Source organism: Saccoglossus kowalevskii, chromosome 2 (genome assembly GCF_978046115.1).
Source record: "Saccoglossus kowalevskii chromosome 2, keSacKowa6.1, whole genome shotgun sequence".
Taxonomy (NCBI): Eukaryota; Metazoa; Hemichordata; class Enteropneusta; family Harrimaniidae; genus Saccoglossus; species Saccoglossus kowalevskii.
In genome coordinates this window covers 5088882-5111850 of record NC_140642.1, presented here as the reverse complement: position 1 = coordinate 5111850, position 22969 = coordinate 5088882, and the positions used below count along the sequence as shown (strand labels likewise).

Below are 22969 nucleotides of genomic sequence, written 5' to 3'. Positions count from 1 at the left end.
AATACTTATTCAATCATTTATGGCACTATAATAACATTTTGTAGTGATTTTGGTGAATATTTTATAAAAACATATATCTGACATCCAAGGTCAGACAGCCTAACTTAAGCAATGGAGCACTCACATAACTACTACATTAGAAGTAACATGAAAAACAATACAAGCCTCGGGTCTATTCAAGCTACTCTAGCAAAACTCCATTAAGAAGTGACATTTTTCGTTTTCACATATGCCACAAATCTCTCTAATTGGTGTATAATATGCCATTGGCTACTAGTGATAGATGTGTACTGAATATTAATCAGCGCAGGGTCATTATTACAGAGATTGATCTATATAATATAATATTACTGCAACGTATTATTATTCTTTATTCAACACAACCTGTAATAGTAAAGCAGTATGGCCTCAGTAATTACAATGGGAAACATTCTACTGGTTTCATAATTGAGGGAATAAATTTGGAAAAACTAATGGGATTTTTGTCTGAAGCATTCAGCAAATAAAATAAATATAACACTTGTTGTATAAAAAGAGGGAGGATTCCTGTCAATTTCCGGAATTAATACACTTACCGGTAATAAGTATCACAGAATAAAGGAATACAAAAGTTACTATACACTATCCTATGCACTTAAGGTAGCAAGGGTATATTTAATCAAAAATGCACACATCAAGTATAAAAAGTACATTTTCTGACTGAATGTTTACTGGTGGTTGGCAACAGAATCATGTTGCTTGTTGAAGTTTTTAGATGAGCAGAAAGATGTTTGAATGACATACGCGAAATTCAGTGGAAAGATAAATAGCTTTTAATAAACTGAAACACTATAGAGCATAGCATCCTTGAGAAACAATGCTATGCAAATTGAGTAATTACTTTGCAGATTTTGACCTAAAACTATTCTACTCAGTGGATTATCCTCACAAAGACATGTGTCAAATTATATTGGAATTACTTATGTTGTCTGTGTAATGCACTTACATATACTAAAACTTGCATAGTTAAGACTAATTTAATTAGATAACTAATTAGAAAAAAACACATCAGGTCTGAGTGGTTATCCCAAACCATCAATGTACCAAATTTCATTCATCAAAATCCAATGTGAATCATTTCGTGAAAAATAGTTAGCCGTTTTCCAGTATCTCTATTTTCCTCCCATTTGTTGCAATAACAACAGAGAGAACTTTGAATATGGAACATTTCATACTTCCTAGACTGTGTTCTGAAGTAGGATTTAAAACAGCATTGCATGAAAGATCATCATTTCAACACTTCTATAAAAAAAGTCAAGATGTTGTTTTTAATTTGAAAATGCATTTCAAACTGATTGTTTTTAATTTCAATATTTGCTTCAGTGAAAAGTTTGAAATTGTGAAAATGAGAACAGACAAAATTGGAGTCATCTATAATCAAATATTAACCTACACAGATGATAAACTTTATTATTATGAAATTCTAAGAGGAGAATAGCCTTTTAAACAAACCCAGGATATCCATTTACCACAGGAAGTAATTCAAATTGACACAGGAAGTAGTTCATTACTGATAAAATGAAGAATGCAATCATTTCTAGAATGTAATGAAAGATTAAGTCCAATATCTTGAACTGGTTTTATTTGCATCACTAATCAAAACTAATTACCAAATAAACAATGGCTTGTGTATAATTTCTCTTCATCACTGAAAAAATAAATCAATTAATTTGTATAAAAAACTAAATTTAGAAACTAATTATTCAAAATTGGAATTTCAATTATATTTGAGTTTCACATATTAAGGTGCTATGTGTAAATGTCATCCACATCCACAGTGAGACGGTGTTATTATGTGCATACTAAGCTAAGCTTAACCTTAAAATTACATCTCGTGTATTGGTATGTGTTATGTCAAACCCACCTGTTATTCGAGTTATGTGCTTCAATAAAATCAGAGTTGAACTGCATGTCAATCATTTGTTATGTGTTCTTGGATATTGTTTGTGTTTATTGTTATATATATTGTTTTGAACATGTTGTTGTTGTTTATTAGATCCTAAAATACCTGATAGCTGAGTACTTGCAAAATCAATGATACATTTTGTATAGTACAGATATCAGAAGATAAACACTGATTTTACAGATAAAATTTGAAAAACCATATTACAAAAACAATGACGTACTTGAGATGTTAGAACATATAATTAACAAATCTGATAACGTGTATGCATAGCAAATGATGGGTGGGCCCATTCAAATTACCCATGATGCATTGATTCAATCTGGGGATTGGGGAGCCACATTTTAAGAGAAGGAAGTCAAAGTGACCTTCAAATCTTTGTCCTCATGGTCAGTGATGTTAAATCATCAAAAGATGAATATTTTCTAGCAAGAAAAATTTCAGTTTATGATTGAGAATTACAACATTAATTTGAGCCTGTGAACTTAACAGCAGCAAATCATTCCAATTGATGTTGCAAATAACAACATTCTTTGCATGGTCTATAAATGTGAAATGCCTGAGGGGAACCATGACATACAGTGAGCAGTGAGGTATAAAAAAAACAAGCTTGTTGTCAGCAGTGGTTTCTTCATTATGAGTATACTTGAAGTGCATAGTAAATGTAATTCAACATGTCAGCTCAGTAATTCCCACCTGAGACACGTACACTACAAATACTCAGGTGTACCATTATGCTATTGTGTTTTAACAAAGATTAACATCTTACATGTAATTGAAATACACAGATAAATGCAATACACTACTGCAGCAAAGGCATATGTTAATCTGTGCAAAGGTCAGATGAGGCTCCCTGGAGAGGTACATGTACACATTGAACACCAGGGGGCAGTATAACATGTTCAACTGATTCATTTAAAATGAAGTCCAAAGAATAATTATGTGACTATGTTGCAGCCTATGCCAATTCAGTAAGACTATAATCACTATCATAAGTATAACAATTTATATGCTATATAAAATTGTAATCTATCTCTGCATAGCAAATGACATATGTATTGCTTGTATCTGCATCAGTTTTGAAATTGCCATGTGGACAGATCAATAAGTATAGCTTGCTATACAACCAGTAGTCAACTTTTTATTTTGATCAGTTCATTTATTTTTAATTCTAGTGTTCATTTGTCACAATGTTACTGGAGTATGTTGATTTAATTATGCAAGCCAATATTTATGGAGAAGTAGGTCATTTAGATCATTAGATTTGAAAAACGTCAATGTAAATGAGAGTCAATAACTGTTATTGCCTGTGAAATCATATGATGTTATGAACATTAAACCTTAAAATAAGTGTTTGAAACAGAAATGTTAATCTAGAGAACAGGGTAGGGACGAAAAAAAAAAAATTGCCATTTTAAATCAGATTTTGAATATGAAACCTGGTTGTCATGAAACCTGGCTTGAAACTGAGTGACATTACGGTAAATGAAATTAAAGCATCATACAGTCAGCATATAGGATGCATAGGATCCAAACATGGCCTGACTGTGGTATTTTAAATTTATCAAAACAGTCAAATTTACATCCATGACAGAGACAATGAGAAAATATTATTATTATATTAATCTGACCAGTATAAAAAATAGTGTTCATTATATATATTTTGACCATTAAAAAGGTTTTGGTTAATATTCTGGCCATTAAAAAAATAGTGGCCAATACAATGGCCAGAAGTGACTTTTTAAAGGGGTCTGAGGGGTGAAAAAAAACAGAGTTAAAGTGAAATGAAAAATTATTATAACCTCCTCACTAACCTAAAAGTATGAATAAATATTCAAAAGTTGTGAAAATTGAAGCTTTTCGAAACGTGATGGAATTTCCAAAAGTAATCCAGACACTGGTTATAGTGAAAAAGGGATGAATATATAGTATTTTAAAAGTCGTTGAACACACCATTCACTACGTAATTCGTAATGATACATAGAGATTCTAAACTTACAGTTCTGGGTTTGTCTGGTGATTCTTTTGGTGGTGGACTATCAATAGGAATTGTGACCGGACCATCATTTTGAATATTTACTTGCATATATGCACCAAACTCTCCATCTAAATAAAATAGAAAAGATTGTATTACTCAGCAGGTACACAGTGTTTATTAATCTAATCTATTATCTCAATTAATCCAATCAACCTTATTCTTAACTGTGATATTTAGCAGGCGTGCTTTGAATTTCACTAATATCACTTTAACTCTATTAATCCTCAGGTTTCTTACAGAATAAATCATATGACCAACATTAATCTGTGGTAGCAATGTTGCCATGGATACCACTCACATATGACTACTAAGTTATTTGCTTAGCACTGATGATTATACTAAGACATTAGTCAGAAATAATGACATTTCTCGATCATCCCCCCTTTTTTCATTCAGACTATTTGCTGATGACACCAGTCTATTTTATTCCGTAAAAGACCGTTCTGTAAACCTTCACACACTTAATATTGAATTAAATAAAGTTGCTACCTGGTGTAAATCAAATAAATTAACTATAAACATTGACAAAACAAATTTCATGATTTTTCAGACAGCTCAAAGAAAAACAACTATTGAGGGCGTATTATCAATTGATGATTTGTCATTAAGAATGGTGTCGTCAGCTGTTTATTTAGGTGTCACGCTTGACTCAACACTTTGTTGGAGACCCCATATCGATAACATTGTTAAAAAAATCAGTAAAACAATTGGGATAATCTCATAGTTGAGGCATTATTTACCAAAATCCATTATGATATTACTTTACAACTCGTTGATTCTCCCACACATTGCTTATTGTATAGAAATATGGGGACACACTTTTAGCACATATATTGATCCAATTTTTAAATTACAAAAAAAGTTTGTCAGATTAATTTCTTTCTCTCATTTTCGAGCAAGTACCACACCACTTTTCCTGCAACTTGGCATTCTTGATGTGTATAAATTATGTAAGTACAATACATGTTTATTTGCATACGATTTGAAAAATGGCCGCCATGCACACTCTCTGGATCATTACGCCTTATCAATATCACATCCATACCATACACGATCAGTAACCTCTGAGAAACTTGCCACACCACAAATTAATTTAAGTTCAACTAAGAAAAGTCTGACATTTTCTCTTGTAAAACATTGGAATGAGCTCCCAACTTCGTTAAAAATATTAACTTTACGAAACTCGTTCAAAACGGCATTAAAAAAATATCTTTTAACTAATGTATAAATACATGCATTATTGTAGTATATGTATTAGTATTGTCTATTTTTGTTTTCTTCATTATTATTGATTATGAGAGTTTGTAGTCTCTTTACTTACTTAATTATGTATTTATTTATTTATTTATAACTTAACAATATAATTTTTTTTGTGTATCACTATTCACAACAACGTATATTTTAACAGTTGAGTATGGTTTTGGGGCCAGGGACTAGATTAGTTCTGCTAGAACTACCTCTCTGGTCCCCACCAGGAATAATATATATATTATTATTATTCATTCAGATAAAGTTCCCTGTACAATTGTCTCTTTTTTCTGGTGGAATAAATCTATTCTATTCTATTCTATTCTATTCTATTCTATTCTATTCTAATCATATTTTCACATTTCAAAGAGTTTTGAATACTTCCATGAATGCTATTCAATGTTTAACACATTGTGAATAACAAAAATATTTAAACATAATATTTTAATTAAGAATGGGAAATTATGACCATTTGATCAGAAATACACCAAAATATAGAAAGTGTGCAAATTGTTAGTGGGAAATTCAACAAATTATATTTATACATAAGATATTGCATATTTCCAGCAGTATCATTGTGCTGCCCAGGGAGGTAATAAAACCTGAAAATATCTGCAGACGTACAAGTAAAACTCCTCACCATATTCATAAACCCACCAAATCAACAAACCTGACTCATTCATCAATTACATGAACAAAGGGGTGTGTCTGCACACTTTACTATAATAGTAATTAAGTCATATAATTGTAAGTATACTGAAGAGTGCATTTATTGTGATTTGATTGCCTCCCAGTAAATGAGTATTAATGAGATATAGCTGGCAATACAAGCAATCAAGAAAATGACTGCCAGTTAATTTGTAAATCAGATTCTAAATGCATGGGACATATTGATTTTATACCTCAACCTAATATACATAAGAATGTATTTAAATTAAAGCTAGCAATTTATAAATATATAATAAAAGGGTAAATATTTGAGAACCTCAAATGGGAGGGGGTTAAAAGACTGGGAGAAAATCTGCAGAAATAATATTACACAGTTGGGGTTTATGAAAATAAGTCAATGTAAACAAAATAAAACAAAGTACAGGAAATTCATTCATTAATACAATCATGCCCAAAATAGCAAGCAGAATTAATGTAAGGAAACAAGTACTTGCACAGCTACTCTTTCACTGTCCTCTCTCATACCACCTCACCCTTGAATTGATGTCAACCTCTCAAATATGAGATCTGAGAGGTAAATGTTGTAATGTTCATGTTTTTATACTTTTTTATTGTTGACATTCAACCAATATTACAAAATATTATCTTTCTCCAATGATTATAATATAACATTATAATAATTGTAACATAATTTCCCACTGGCTTCAGATGTCCATCATTTTATTTTTAGCTTTACACTCAATGTTTATTTATGTGAAATGTGTTCATTGCAGAATTTGGCATGCCAAACAGAGAACTGAGAGGAAATTGGCAAGTTGATCACATGATTGCAAATTATGGCATAGTTGCTATTTACATCATTTCCCATGAAAATTATCTTTTCTCTTGTTAAATGCAGTCATACAGTCACATGACTTGGAAGTTGTTGTGAACTTGCATTAATTATGGTCACTCAGTTAAAAAAATGAAATGTTACTCTAATGAAAGTGTTGTTTGTTCTTTGAATAAGAACAAGCAGGGACTCTCTGGGGAAAATATCTAATGGAGCGGGGGGGAGCTGTTTAAAAAAATGATGATGGATTCTATCAGCCTACCTTTAATGAGTTCTGGTTTGTAGGCTTTTCTTAAAGCTGCTAAAAATTCTTCATAAAATTGTTGTGAATTGTCTGCTCCCATAGCAAGGTGATAGTCAGGTTTGTTGCCTTTCAATGTACAACAAAGTGTAAACTGCAATGAAAAATATTTAAACTATTGAAAGCTTTCTCTCATAATATTATAATTGTGATATATGAGGGCGTTGTCAGTATAAATACTGTAGTTCACTGTCACTGTGTCTACAGGTCTTTATCTGATGCATATTTGGAAAACTTGTATCAAATAATAATACCAAGTACGAAACCAATTAAAGTCTGTTAAGATAACAATGAATGTCCAACAGATCAAAATCCCATACAGCTCTTATAGAAAATACTGTGAAAGCATCACTATCTTAAAATTTGATATTTACTGAGTTTATATGGATTAAGTGAAACAATGAGTTTATATGGATTAAGTGAAACAATGAGTTTATATGGATTAAGTGAAACAATGAGTTTATATGGATTAAGTGAAACAATGAGTTCACATGGATTAAGTGAAACAATGAGTTCACATGGATTATTAGTGAAACAATGAGTTCACATGGATTGAGGTCAAACATGAATTCACATGGATTAAGTAAAATAACGAGTTCACATGGATTAAGTGGAACAATGAGTTTATATGGATTATTAGTGAAACAATGAGTTCACACGGATTAAGTAAAACAATGAGTTCACATGGATTAAGTAAAACAATGAGTTCACATGGATTAAGTGAAACAATAAGTTTACATGGATTAAGTAAAACAATGAGTTCACATGGATTAAGTGAAACAATGAGTTCACATAGATTAAGTGAAACAATGAGTTTATATGGATTAGTGAAACAATGAGTTCACATGGATTAAGTAAAACAAAGAGTTCACATGGATTAAGTGAAAACAATGAGTTTATATGGATTATTAGTGAAACAATGTGTTCACATGAATTAAGTGAAACAATGAGTTCACATGGATTAAGTGAAACAATGAGTTCACATGGATTAAGTGAAACAATGAGTTCACATGGATTAAGCGAAACAATGAGTTCACATGGACTAATAACAGATTTTATTGGTTAGAAGTTACTTAATTTACCAGTTTTTGTGAATATACAAAAATTATTATTATTAAGATGGCCAACCATGCCCTATAGAAAATTTATCTGTCTTTTAAGATGGCCACCTATGCCCTATAGAAAATTGACCTGTCTTATAAGATGGAAACCATGTCCTATAGAACATTTACCTGTCTTGTAAGATGGCCAACCATGTCTGCTAACAATGCACAAATTACACCATCTATTCAATGCGAAATGGTCTAAAAATGATGTCTGAGACTTTCCAGCAAGCCGCTGACTTTTGAGTTCTAATAAGATCATGAATACATTCATGAAACTTAGTCCATAAAGTTCACAGACTATATCTCCAGAACTAAGAGTCACATAAAAATTCTAAGAAACAATCAAACTCATAGAAAGAACAAACAAGAAACTGCCAATCCTGCATAAAAACCCTATTTTTTGGAGATTCACAAGAATATCCGTAACTTAACCCCTGAGCAAATATTTATACATATATCTCAGCTTTCTAAAAATATATATTGCCATAGCTGCATGCATAGTAACTGGAAAGGAAAATCCTAATCACAATTAAATTATTAGTCTCCTTTCCCCCTCCCACTACCTTAAGACATAAATCACTGAGATTTACCTGACTAATGCATAATATTTCATAATTTTTATCTTTCACACTTTTCATCCACCTTTTCTGGTCATCACCATCAAATATCCGTAAGTTTAATATCTTTCTCACCCTGAAAGTAGAGGTACATGTAAAATAAAACAATTATTAGGTTGAAAATAGAATCAGAAACATGGCAATCAGAAAAAAAATCATAACACAAATTTCACTGAATAAAAAAATGATTAAAAGAATAGAAATAGTAGCAGGTTTTTACATGCAAGTCACAGAAGAATTGTTTATATTTCATAAATATTTTGAAAACTTTCTTAGCTTTTGTAGACAAGCCTAGATGGATACAAAAATAATTAAAAAAAATATGAACAACAGCATATCCATGACAACTGGTCACACAATAACAACTATTAAAGTATAGCGGGTAACCTGGCAAGTATTTACTTAAGATCCTTACATGAACTCTATTTCCTTCTTTGTGTCATCTTTAGAGATTCCCACCAGTACACATAACCCTCTGCCAATTGAACTCACCAAATCATCACCAACTAAATGATAAATCAGAAAATAGTAGGAGATACAAATACAAATATTATTGTATCATGCCATGTGATATTTTTGATATGCCCCAAATATCACACCCAATATCAGCATGGTTTGTATGGTGCAAATATTTAACAGTAGTATTTATATAGTAGTAGTACCGTATTACCCTGGGCACGCGCCCCTTCCTGGGCAAGCGCCCACCCCCCTGTTTTCACAAAAGTTACATGTTGGGGACATCCTCGGTTAAACGCCCAGGGTGATTTTTAGCCAAGAACGGGGTCAACAATAAAGTTTTATTAGTCAAAAACGAACGCGTTCAATTTATTTAAATAGTGTGTTTGTTACGGTAGTTCTCCTTTTGGAGTGTGTGGTGGCCCTGAAAAGGGCCGTTTTGTTTGTGTTTTTACGTAAAAACTCATTGGAACTTAACGACGTAAGATGAACCACGCAGCATGTGGCACACACGTTCTGCTTTCTCTTCATTCACGATGAATCCAATATTGCAATATTGCAACGATCCATACCTTGGTGAGTGGTTTGAACCGGGGGTTTGAAACACTTAGCTTTGGTTTCAAAACGTAGCATTTCGCCAACTGTGAATTCATAACGGGAGCTAGCACTTTTGAGACATCACGTTGAAAACTTGCTACTTTCTTTCCATCCTTCATCACAGCATGTGGATTATTTTTCTGTCGTTGAAGAAAAAACATAACATTTTGCCGACCTCAAGTCCATTACGATAACCATAATGAGGCATGCCGACGATGGGAACTTGTTGCATCATCGTTATTTTTGTAATTTTGTCACGTGTGTGGGTGCGTGAATAAATCATGTTAATGAGGTCCACCAGAGTTTATTTTCAGTCTGTTTTTTATGTATCGCCATTTGGATATGTTTATATGTATTCACAATAGTTTGTAAACATTTCACATCAGTAATAAAAGGTTTATTTGTTTCATAACCCTGTCTGCTATTCTTCAGTAATTACGATGCGATGTATCAATACATGCGTGAACAAAATTATGCTAATGGGGTCATCGCCATCTTGCACTGATCACGGTTACCGGTACTAAAAAAGTAACTGTGCATTGATTACAATACTTACCATACTTTGTAGCCAATTTCAGTGAGTAATACAACTTCATTCGCTGACATTAAACAAGTTTTATTTTTGAAATTCGACCCTGTGTCTTAGTGTTCCCACAGTTCTTGACCGAGTGCTCACGTTTATTGAAACCTCGCATAAATCAAGAAATAAGTTCGTGTACAAAGTGTACGTTACATTCCTTTATTTGACCTTATCATACGATCACAAAAACAACTTTTTAAAATCTTTTTTGGGGTGGTCCTCGGGTAAGCGCCCACCCCCAATTTTTCCCGATTTTGTATGTTCAGGCCCCTGGGCGCGTGCCCGGGGTAATACGGTAGTATAGTTTATATAGTATTATATTATACCAGTATATTGATGGTGTTAATCCATTGATTTGATTGGTCCAAACACAAAATTTGCATATGCAATCCATGGTATATTGGCTGATAATGCACGGCTAAACCAAGTGGCCCTGGAACATGAATTGACTACAGGTTTAATACGGAAATACATAAAACCGGTATTATTTGATTTTTAGGGAAATATAGTGGTTGAATTTTGGAAGAATATTGAAAAAAATACTGAATTAAAAACATCTGAAAAGTAATATTGCTTTTTGTTAATGGTGGGATCCAAGTTGTGAGCATCGGTCGTTGGGTGATTGTCGTTCGCCACACAAACCTAAACCACCGTCCCTCAACACCGTGAGGTGCCTACACGAATGCCAGAACGCTATGTTCTCAGTGTTGTTACTTTGAGATGGATTGCGAACTTCCAACAAAGAAAACATGATCTTTAAGTACAAGATATAATTGAGGGATTTAATGACATAAAAATGCAAAAAACTATGAGTCACAGGCAAAAATGTATGCCACCAATAACAACCGGCGTCCGATAGCGGCAGCTGACAAAATTGCAGTGCACCCGGGTAATTGCCATCTGTTTCAAAAAACACGGGACAACGCAGGATTCGACGACGATATATGGTATTGTAATTCTCTACTATGGGTAAATAAATTACAGAAGATGATGAAGGTAATTTCGAAAGCTACAGATTTGTGACGAGTGTTCACCAACCACTGTATTAGAGCGACGGCGTGCAAAGTCTTTCGGCCGGAGTTGAGACAAGGCATATCATGTACGTGTCACAAAAACGATGCGAAAATCCACAAATATCCAGTTACAAGTAGTATGATGAGTCACAAAACTGGTTTATTTCACAACTGTACTTTCAATGGGCAAATTACGGTCCAAATTGTACAAAAACCGGAATGAAAATGTGGAAAATCCGCTGTTTAAATGATCCAAACTGTACACGACCCTGTATTTCAAATCGCGTTGTGCGTCAGTAAAAGGTCAGAAAGGTCATCGTTTGTTATGCTAATTTGTGTGTTTACGCTGCTCTATTCAACGTGGATATGTTTCATTTTCATGTGGAATAAAAATTAGTTTGTATTCAATTTGAACTGTGTTGCGCATGTAATTTTTGTATGCATTCAGCGTACAACTACATGTACATACTATTCTTATAAATATTCATGTTCAAGGGCCATACTCATGATCTTTTAGTAGATGGAAGTAAACTCTTTTTTTACTAGTTTTATCAAATTGTCAATATACTGGTATAATATAATAGCAATAGCCCCCGCCGAAGTTGGGTATACCACTTGGTATTGCACAATTCACTCCATATATGCACTCGCCTGCGGCTTGTGCATATATGTCGTGAATTGTGCAATATCTCGTGGTATACCCGCCTTTGGCGGGGGTTATTGCTTAAGTATTTAACACCTAAAGTAAAGCAGTCAAATCAATTCACATTATGAATAAGGTTACATTTGGAAATATATTTAACATTTATATCAAACACAAGTTACTGAATGGATAAGAAATATGGGCACTGATAATAATGACAATATTAATTTGGACAAAACAACAGACAAAATTAATTCTGCAAGTGAATAAATAACATGGCATCAAAAGCAGAGGTGGGTAAATACCCACTTTTTCTCTGAGCATTACCAGCAATTAAATACTGGCTGCCCATAAATGAACAAATCAGACTTACTAGAATGACATCTACCCAATAATATAAAATACAAATGGTAAATGAAATATAATCAATTTTACAAGAAAACTCACTAAATTTCATTCAAGAAAAATCTTAGTAGAAAAAAAAAGTCAAATCAATAACATATCAAAAATCTCTTTAAGGCCCCGTCACACTGTGACGTTCTGGCGATCGCTTTGCTAACGTTCGACGCGTTTGACAATCGTTAGTCAGTCGTTGCTCTAGCGTTACTTAGTTGTTACCAATCGCTCGCTTTGCAGTGAACAACTCAGTAGCGACCTGTCAACGACCGCTGAGTACCCCTAGCGCACATAAAGCGTGCGACTAACGTCAAATTAACGACCTAACGTTAGATACACGCTCAACACGCTCACTTAACGTTTAAAAGTCGTTCGTCGCGCGCTAGTGACACGTTAGCACACGTAAATGATTTCCAGGGGTATCTTACTTAGTCGCTCATTACACGCTCCTTGTGCGTTAGGAACACGCTAGTCATACGTTAGGCACTCGTTAATCGAACGCTGGATGTGTCCTCGTTCCAGAACGCTTGGAAATTGGACGATTGGAACGTTCAGAGAACGCTGATCAAAACGTTATGATGTGATGGGGCTATTAGAAAGTAAATATGTGAATTTATGAAAGGAAATTATTTAAAATGGAAAAAGTAAACAGAACTTATGCAAAACAGATTTTAAGTAATAGTCAAAAAAAAATTAGTACAATCAAAATTTCATCAAAGATTAAAGTCTATTCACATATTTACTTTCAAGTAGAGATACTAACATTATAAATTTAGCTGACAATTTATATACAACAGAGTGACTATCAAACTGTTATTATTTATGGATTTAATATTTTTAATTTTCACATTTTATAATGTGCTCCCAATATAGAATTTTTTACAAGGAGGCATAACAGTTATTATTTATTATGTACAAGAAATATATATGTCTCATTTCAACTACCTATGAATATCGTTATTCTGTAAGCATGAAACTGATTGGATAACGCTAAGATTATTTTGTTACTCCAGTCATCCACAAGTCAAATTAACAGTCACTGTAATTAAGATCAAAGATTACTGATCAATACACTATCAGTATAAGTATACTTACATAACGCTAACACGATCACCTTATATACACTATCAGTATAAGTATACTTACATAACGCTAACATGATCACCTTATTAAATAATACTACCCCGGTAGTATCACTGGTTTGAAAGTTGGGTGTGCCCAAATTCGCCACTTGGTGGCGCTATAAACACAAATCTGTTTTTTATTTATTTATTTGTTTATTTATTTATGTTTGTGTATTATGGTAGTGGAGTTGCATTTGTGAAATACTGTGAAAGAAATGACTCAAATATACAAATATTTGTGATACAGATAGAAAAAAAGATTCTATGTACTCACCGGTGACACTTGCCTTCATCACTCGTTGAACAATTGCTCTCATTTTCAATCGTTGATTGCTGATACTTCCGTACGAATTAATAAACAACGATCGCGATTCTATAATATCGTATGTATCTAATAGCACACTGAAATTGGTTAAATTATTCCAAATCGGCCTAAACTGAATTAAATGCGGTCAATAATCTCACTTCCTCGCTCCATTCGAACTGTTCTGGGCACACATGGGTTATTACTCAATTGGGTCAACGTTAGGTCACTGCTCATGCGTGGTTTGCTATTTCTATGGCAACTTGGGGAAAGCGGGTTTAGTCTGTCGCCAAGCTCACAACACTTACAGCGGCCAAATATTCGATCAAGTACACCAAAATTGTGTTCATAAGGGTAAGTTTGCCTTATTTCTGACTATATGATGCAATGTAACAAGGCTATCTAAATGAATAATTGTTTCAAATGTTTACTCGAGCTGAACACAAACTGTCGCCCTCAACTCCGACAAAATGGCCGCGGACAGATTATTGTTTACATCTCATACTAGTTAGTTTTTTTTCACAATCCTAAGTGTGTACAACGATCAAAAACCTGAAGTGGCAACTAGTTTTCTTGTAAATTTAATTGAGTTAATTATCAAAGCCAGTCTTTCCCATTAGAAGGAAAAGACAATGTTTCATTGCATTGCATTCACGGACGCACGACTTTGGCATCACGATCAATCAAATTTATTGTCTGTGATTCACTGGACTTACAACTGTACCAAACTGACGATCATAAAATTTCACTATTCTGTAAGTTACTGATATCATTTTAGTTGCCTATATACATGTACATGTACCATGTGCTTGTTCGGTAAAATTGAACGCTGTTGCCTAGATATTGGCGGCCATGTTGGTATCCCCCTATTGCACTACAATTGGTTGTGACATACTAACAGTAAGTCAGCTGGCGTACAAGTTCAATAAATTTACTGATATTCACACTATTGGGGGGGGTACCATCTTGAATACGGCTGGAATCTATAAGAGACAAGTTTAGAATGTTTTTCTGATTCCCACAAATCAAGAAAAAAATACCAAACCTACACAGCCAAACAATCCATTCGGGTATTATAAACGCTTAAGCCAATCACTAACGGACTTCAAACTCATTTTGCATTTTTGATGGAAAAATCTTTTGCCTATGGCACCTCATTACACAAAAAACAGGAGTATTTGAAACTGAAATCTTTCAACTGTAAGGACGTTGCTTATTGGCTTCTTCAGTTGGATGGTAATTTTAGTTTCAAATACCCCAAAAACTGTTCTAAGTTCAATATATGTGTGTGTGATGAGGCTCAACCAAATACAATATTAGAATGGCAACCAGTTTTAAAGAGATCCTAGTTTGCATTTACTGGCAAGTTATAGTCATTACCATAATACATGTACTCAATTTATCCACAGTCTTTATCAATTTGTGCACTTTTAATAGTGAAATTCCCTTTCACTGTGAGATTGTACAAAATCAAGCATCTGCTGTTAAAATCAAATGATCTGATTTTGAACTAGAATTTCTTTTTTACATAAAAAATGCTATTTTTGACTTCTTCTTGAAAACTACTACATGTATCTCAGTTGTTTGACACTTTGTATGTACATGTAGGTACATTGTACTATGGGTTCAAATTTGTAATTCTCATAATAATAGTAATAATAACAATAGTAATTCTCATGGCAAAAACGAACTAAATGGTTGTGATATGGCAAGAACATTGTGGGAACAATAATAACCATGGCAAATAGTTAATATCTCATTGTACAGAACATTATCAACCTTTTTTTGAGGAAGACACACTACTAAGACAGCGGAGCTATTCTGACTATTCCGAGCTACCGGTACTCCGTGAGACTGCTTGTGCCATCAGATTATTCCTCGTGATTAGTTAAAAATATTTCATTTATGGAGTCGTCAATGTTTTTCTGGTTATAGCAACACATTGGCATCTACATGTATTTGAACAATTGTGTGGTTATTCAAGAGGAAATTCAGTTTCAATCATCTATTTTGAATTTCTGATTAGATTCAAAAACTTATTGGTTAATTTAAAAAATTGTGTGGGATAAATTTACAAGTAAATGGTAAAATAGAAGTATATTCATAATTCTGATTAGCAGTGATGAATGTGGTATATTAATAATACATGTACAATGTACCATACATGTACATGTAGTTGAGAAGACTAATCACATCATTGTAATTCTGTTGTAGGTATTGATTCTTGTTTAGAATGGCGTCAGAAGAAGATGGTCCCAAAATAAGACCACCAGAACATGTCAACATAACTGTTCTCAGAGCAAGAAACTTAGTAAGTTACGTTTCAACACATTACCAATTCCTTTTATTAAAGAGACACTGTGATCAAAACTGCACATACATGTATGTACAATGGATGGTCCCTGGTACCAATAAGATTCATCATACATGTATTTTGTATTTCTATGGACCTGGGACCCTAGTGAGATTTTAGTGAAAATGTGGCAGTGCATTTGGTTTTACAATCAGCTAGGAATCCCTGTGTTGTAATCCTGTATTATCTAAGACCTCCATTGAGTGACAGCTATATTACTGGCAATTGTTGATGTTTCAATATTACCTGTTTATTTATTGGTGACTATGATTAAAATAACTAGCGGTATATATGAACTGTGCCAAAAAAACTCTACAACATCTATAAGTATTTATAAACAGTATGGTACATATTTTGACTTCCTTTTATTTCCATTTTATGTTTAATACAGACAGCATTTATACAGTACATTATTAAGGTAGCGAGAAGGGAAATTTTAACTTAACTCTTGATTGTTTAAAAAGAGAGTAATCACCTATACACCCAGTGTAAGGGAACTGTCAACGAGAAGTGGCTCGTGATTTATCAGGCTCGAATAAATGCGAGTTGTCACTTAAACATACTAATGGAACATGATTTTTTAGGGGAGCGTCGATTATTTCGGAGGATCCTCGGAAAAGTCTGTTGGGAATCTTCGTAGGAATGGTGTGAAATATATCGATGGAAATAACAGGGACTGGCGGGGGAGGGGGAGGAGGTGTGAGACGACATTGTTGTTATTGTGAACGGCGGCGGCGTTAACAACGAAGGGGGGGTGAGCCAGTATGTTAAAATTTGGGGCGCTTATCATTTACCGTGGCGTAGAGGGCGTCGGTATATGGTCGGCGGTGCTACTGGGGAGTAGACACCGTGGCGGATAACTATAGCGGTCGTTCAAAGGGGCGGTGAAAATGGGAAGTGTAAATACCTGGCGAGGTGTCAACGGGGGAATTGTAAATGGAGATAGAAAAAAACTAAAACTAAAACTAAACGTAACTAGGCAAATAGGGGATCGGTTTTATAGAGCGGGACAGCTGTTGAGCAGCGGTGTTTTTGGATGCAAAATCACAAAACCAAAATCAAAGTAAAATAATAAAATAAAAAAAAATTAATAACAAAAGTAATACAAAATAAAATTAATATAAGTTTATAGCCAAAATAATTCAAGCCCGTACACTACATCATATTTTAATCAGATTGGTCTTATATGCACAGTAGTCACAAAAATGTAATTACTTCAGTTAAAGCAAATATAGTTAAAACAATGATAATTGTTTGTATATTTTATATATTCACTTTATAACATAAACAGAACATATGCTTATGGTCTTTAAATACACAACATGGACTGTGCATTTATGTTCTTCATATGACAGCTGCAAAATGAGTTTCTCAACTTTGATTTTCTTGCCAGAGAGGCTCAAAAGGAGAGACCCTGAATTCCTTGGTACGTGTTGAATACAATAACCAAAGTTTAGGTGAATCGCCAAAGGTGGAATCTTCTGCAGACATAGCAGCTGAATACAATTATAATGCCAGATTTGAATGCACCTTTGATGATCCATTGACATTGGATGAAATATCCTATAAACCAGTGCTTGGTAAGTACACCATTACTCATAAGGTATCACTTATAAACTCTTCCTGTACTTGAGTTCATTTTAACAGCTGTGTTAGACCTGTATTCCTAGAGTGTTTTATCTTTTACACACACTGTCAACTAGGATATTTCTTATTTGTTATGTTTAATTGTATTATGCCATGCTTTATACATGTGTGTACTGTTTAGTTGTGAGGTAAAATTTTTATACCAAAATAATTTCTATTATTATACATCTGTCATCGTAACGCCATAGGTTACAGCGTGCCGTAATTTTACGGTATTTTACAGAGTATTTCATCCTACCATATAAGGAAATGCGAATTCCAAATATAGAATGATTACGCGTGTAAGCGTCCTCAAATAATGAAAACAAACATGGCTGCCACAAGGGCTTGACTGGCCTCCACACAAAGAAGTTCACTGATTCTTTTCCAAACTTTTTGGATTTTGGCATTTCCATGATGTATCCTTAGAAGGAAAAGATGTATAATAAGGTTATTATGAGGATACCTAAAAGTACTCACTCAGACAGTACGCCGTCGCATCGATTTCCGGTGCCCGTCGGTCAATACTCTAGCTGTACTGTCTTCATGCATACTTTGAGTTATCTTCATAATAACCTTATTATTATACATCTTTTCATATTATTCCCATTGTCTTTTTCATCATATTATTATTAATATTTTCAATAAAGATACATTTTTGTATGTGTCATGAACCAACACACTGTTAACCCCAAGACCATTTTATCATCTCTGCTGCAGTTTCTGTGATAGAAGTTCTCCCAAAAGAGAAAAAACAGAAAGAAGAGAAAACAGTTGCACTTGGACAGAGCACTGTTGATTTGTTACCATTGTTGAGAGGTGAAACCAAATACAAGTGTACTTTAGTTGTACATCCACTAACAGGATCACCATTGGAAAATGCTCCACCTGACCAAGCAAAGGTATTATTTATTATAATTTAACTCTATAAACATTGACCTTCCCTAGTACTGATCGAAATTCTGATTTTCATGTTTACTAGTATTTTATGTTTGTGCAGACATTTTTGTTTTGATAGTTTTAGTGGATGTGTACTTCCTTATTGAGGTATATGTAATTTGACTGGATTCTTAAATTAGATTCAGGGAACTCTGTTTGGAAAACAGTTACTCCAAAAGGTTCTTTAGAATTACAGTCTACATGTATGAACATTTATTGATGTTCCAAATTATTTCTTCAATTATTATTACTGAAGTCAATTGTTTTACTTTGATTTGAAACTTCTGGTAATTTGGAATTTTTTGAATTCTATAAATTTAAATCACTCTCAGACTGGTATTTTTAGATAAGAGAACAAATATACATTTATTCTGCTTCAGTTCTGTCCTTTAATTCTCACTTCTGACAAACACAAGCACATCATTGTTATTGTGAAAGTCCTACAACTACAATGTACTTTTAGTATGTACCACTTCAAATTGATACAACTGATATTTGTAACCTGTCGGCACTTTTCAATGATATCCAGAGACCTCATAATTTGCTGTTTTTTTATGACAACTGTTTACTATTTTATAAACTATTAACTCAGCTTGATTGTCAAACTTCTCATATATGTACCATTTTTGAGCACCAAATTTCTACAATGTTGCCTGTGTGATACTTTTACTAACTTTTCTGTCTTTGCTCTGTTTCAAATTATCTGTACCTAGCCATCCATAACATTTCAGGTAAAATATACAGGCAAATAGAAATCAATAGGGCTTTGCAGATGTACCAGCATGCTATTATACAATGTGCAGTTAATATCATAAATTCTGCAGTGTATATTTTAAACATTTTATGCATGTTTCTTTTTTTTTAGTTTCTTGCATTTTAATTTTATATTATGTATTATATGTTATTATAGCATTGATAGTTATCATATGTTACAGCAAGGAAATTATTATTTCAGTTCTCATTCAGTGTCTTTATATCTTATAATAGGTTTTAGTTTTTCACATTTTATAGCTTTTTGTGCATGCAATTTCTTTGAATCAATCAATCATTGAAGGTATTCTCTTATTGCTTTGCATGTTACATTCTATGAAAACTTTGATGTCATTTAGATAAGCAATTATTGTATTATGAATGGTACATCATGATTATTGTGGTCGTTGGGAATGTTAAAAGTTTTACAAGTTTTTGTTTGAGTTTCTAAAAATAAGTCTTCAATAGACAAATTTAATTTTAAACAGTTGTGTGGCCATGGGTGATAGAAAGATGTTAATGTGTGCTATTCAGCCATTAAAGTGGTCTGATTGGCAGCTTTGTGGTAAACTACATGTATTTTTGCTTTCACATGTGGGTTTGTATAATTCAATGTATATGTACAAAAATGTTCATTTATTTAGTTGTTACTGTCATTTAGGCATCAGGCGAGAGTGAAAGGCTATCATTCGGTTTTAAAATAAATCAAATAGTTGACATTTTATAGTAAAAATCAGTATCATTAGTATGACCTCAATTACAATAAAAACCAACTTATATAATGAACATATATACAAGGTCCTATTTGTAACATATTGCTTCAAGAACCAACCATCTTTAAAAACTGATGGCCAGAAATTTCTTTAATTTTGAGCCCTAATGCAGTAGGGATTCATGTTTATGTGTTTGTCATATGCAATTGTAATATGGCTGTTATTTATACTGATTTGTTTGAATCATTGTAGGCGGAAATGGATGTTGTTGTGTCTGTCAATGAACCATTGCTTACTGAAGAACAGTTAAAAGATTGTAACTTATTAACAGTCTCTGTGGAATCGGCATATTCTGTTCCTGAACCATGGAATCCAACAGGACCAGCCTTTATCTATAATGTAACACTGCCAGTTCCAATAACAGCAGATGTAAGTATTTATGATGCAAAACATAGGCACATAAATGGATTGTGGGTATTCATTGTTTTGTGGGAATATGGTGTCCAACATCAGTATTACTTCGTCCACTGTTTCATAAACAACTCATATCTCTTTACTTAAGCTGAAAAATCTGTTGATTTTTTTTGTTTAGAGAGAAACTACAGTTGTAGCTACCAATGGTTTGCTCAAAGCAGGTACAGATAAAGACATGCCAAGCAGACAAAAGAAATGGTGTGTTCCTGGTACTGCACAAGGTGGTGCAACTTATATTCCAGACAGGTACCACTATTAATTATTGGATAATATGAGAGAATGCCATGCCCTCACCTTGACATTTGTGGAATATGGAAGTTATTTTCACGAGTGATGTGGTGATCCTGTGGCCTTATTTTCATGAGTTTCTTGCTTTGTTTGTTAAAATACAGCATGGCTACACCATATCATGAGTGACCTAAATTCACATGACCTAAATTGTATCCAGTATTTTCCATGCAAAATGTTAAGATATATTATTTCATTGTTTCAGAATTTGTATATGGGCAACGCTGAAATAGTTGTGCTATGTTTTATCTGCATAACATGTTGCATAGACACAAATACTTGAGTACACGGTATTTGTGTATGTACAGCATATGTACACATTATTTGTGTATGTACAGCACATGTACACAGTATTTGTGTATGTACAGCATATGTATACAGTATTTGTGTATGTTCAACATATGTACACAGTATTTGTGTATGTACAACATATGTACACAGTATTTGTGTATGTACAACATATGTACACAGTATTTGTGTATGTGCTACATATGTACACAGTATTTGTGTATGTTCAACATATGTACACAGTATTTGTGTATGTGCTACATATGTACACATTATTTGTGTATGTACAGCACATGTACACAGTATTTGTGTATGTACAGCATATGTATACAGTATTTGTGTATGTTCAACATATGTACACAGAATTTGTGTATGTACAACATATGTACACAGTATTTGTGTATGTGCTACATATGTACACAGTATTTGTGTATGTTCAACATATGTACACATTATTTGTGTATGTACAACATATGTACACAGTATTTGTGTATGTGCTACATATGTACACAGTATTTGTGTATGTGCAACATATGTACACAGTATGTGTGTATGTACAGCATATGTACACAGTATTTGTGTATGTGCAACATATGTACACAGTATTTGTGTATGTGCAGCATATGTATACAGTATTTGTGTATGTGCAACATATGTACACAGTATTTATGTATGTGCAACATATGTACACAGTATTTGTGTATGTGCAACATATGTACACAGTATGTGTGTATGTATAGCATATGTAAACAGTATTTGTGTATGTGCAACACATGTGCACAGTATTTGTGTATGTGCAACACATGTGCACAGTGTTTGTGTATGTGCAACATATGTGCACAGTATTTGTGTATGTGCAACATATGTACAAATTATTTGTGTATGTGCAACATATGTACACATCTGTGTATGTGCACAGTATTTGTGTATGTGCAATATATGTACACATTATTAGTGTATGTGCAACATATGTATACAGTATTTGTGTATGTGTAACATATGTACACAGTATGTGCAACATATGTACAAAGTGTTTGTGTATATGCAACATATTTACACAGTATTTGTGTATGTACAGCATATGTACACAGTATTTGTGTATGTGCAATATTTGTACAGTAGTATTTATTGGTGTGATATACATACACCAACAATATTGTTTGTGCAACCAGTATTTGTGTATGTGTAACATGGTGTGTACATGGGCATGTGTGACATGATATGTACAAGGGTATGTGTATTACGATATGTACAGTGGCATGTGTAACATGATATGTGCAGTGGTATGTGTAACATGATATTTATAGTGGTATGTGTAACATGATATGTGCAGTGGTATGTGTACCATGGTATGTACAAGGGTATGTGTAATACGATATGTACAGTGACATGTGTAACATGATATGTGCAGTGGTATTTGTAACATGATATGTATAGGGTATATGTAACATGATATGTGCAGTGTACAGTGGTATGTGTAACATATTTACAGTCGTATGTGTAACATATTTACAGTGGTATGTGTAACATGATATGTACAGGGTGTGTGTAACACAATATGTACAAGGATATGTGTAATACGATATGTATAGTGGCATGTGTAACATATGTGCAGTGGTATGTGTAACATGATATGTACAGGGTATGTGTAACATGATATGTACAGGGTATG

The 22969-nt window shown here is 33.4% G+C and overlaps 2 protein-coding genes across 6 annotated transcripts in view; one reads left to right on the top strand and one right to left on the bottom strand.

The window, feature by feature from the left end:
- The window catches only part of LOC100368545 (D-aminoacyl-tRNA deacylase 1-like), a 38007-nt gene extending 23911 nt beyond the window's left edge, over positions 1-14096 (bottom strand). Inside the window, exons 1-5 of one of the 2 annotated variants that reach the window (XM_002741399.4) lie at positions 13837-14096; positions 9169-9259; positions 8727-8829; positions 6992-7124; positions 3942-4048 (exon numbers count right to left, since the gene is read on the bottom strand). In XM_002741399.4, the coding sequence (XP_002741445.1) occupies positions 3942-4048; positions 6992-7124; positions 8727-8829; positions 9169-9259; positions 13837-13879 (477 nt within the window). In that variant the 5' untranslated portion in view covers positions 13880-14096. Of the gene's footprint in view, positions 1-3941; positions 4049-6991; positions 7125-8726; positions 8830-9164; positions 9260-13836 lie in introns of those variants that run through there. The other variant, XM_085508253.1, reaches the window with a different exon arrangement.
- Positions 1-22969, top strand: part of LOC100368394 (cilia- and flagella-associated protein 70-like) — a 71294-nt gene that overhangs the window by 30882 nt on the left and 17443 nt on the right. For 3 of the 4 annotated variants that reach the window (XM_085508251.1, XM_085508250.1, XM_085508242.1), the window contains exons 1-6: positions 14106-14220; positions 16081-16177; positions 17613-17799; positions 18566-18747; positions 20500-20676; positions 20840-20967. In XM_085508251.1, the coding sequence (XP_085364377.1) occupies positions 16100-16177; positions 17613-17799; positions 18566-18747; positions 20500-20676; positions 20840-20967 (752 nt within the window). In that variant the 5' untranslated portion in view covers positions 14106-14220; positions 16081-16099. Of the gene's footprint in view, positions 1-14105; positions 14221-16080; positions 16178-17612; positions 17800-18565; positions 18748-20499; positions 20677-20839; positions 20968-22969 lie in introns of those variants that run through there. The other variant, XM_085508245.1, reaches the window with a different exon arrangement.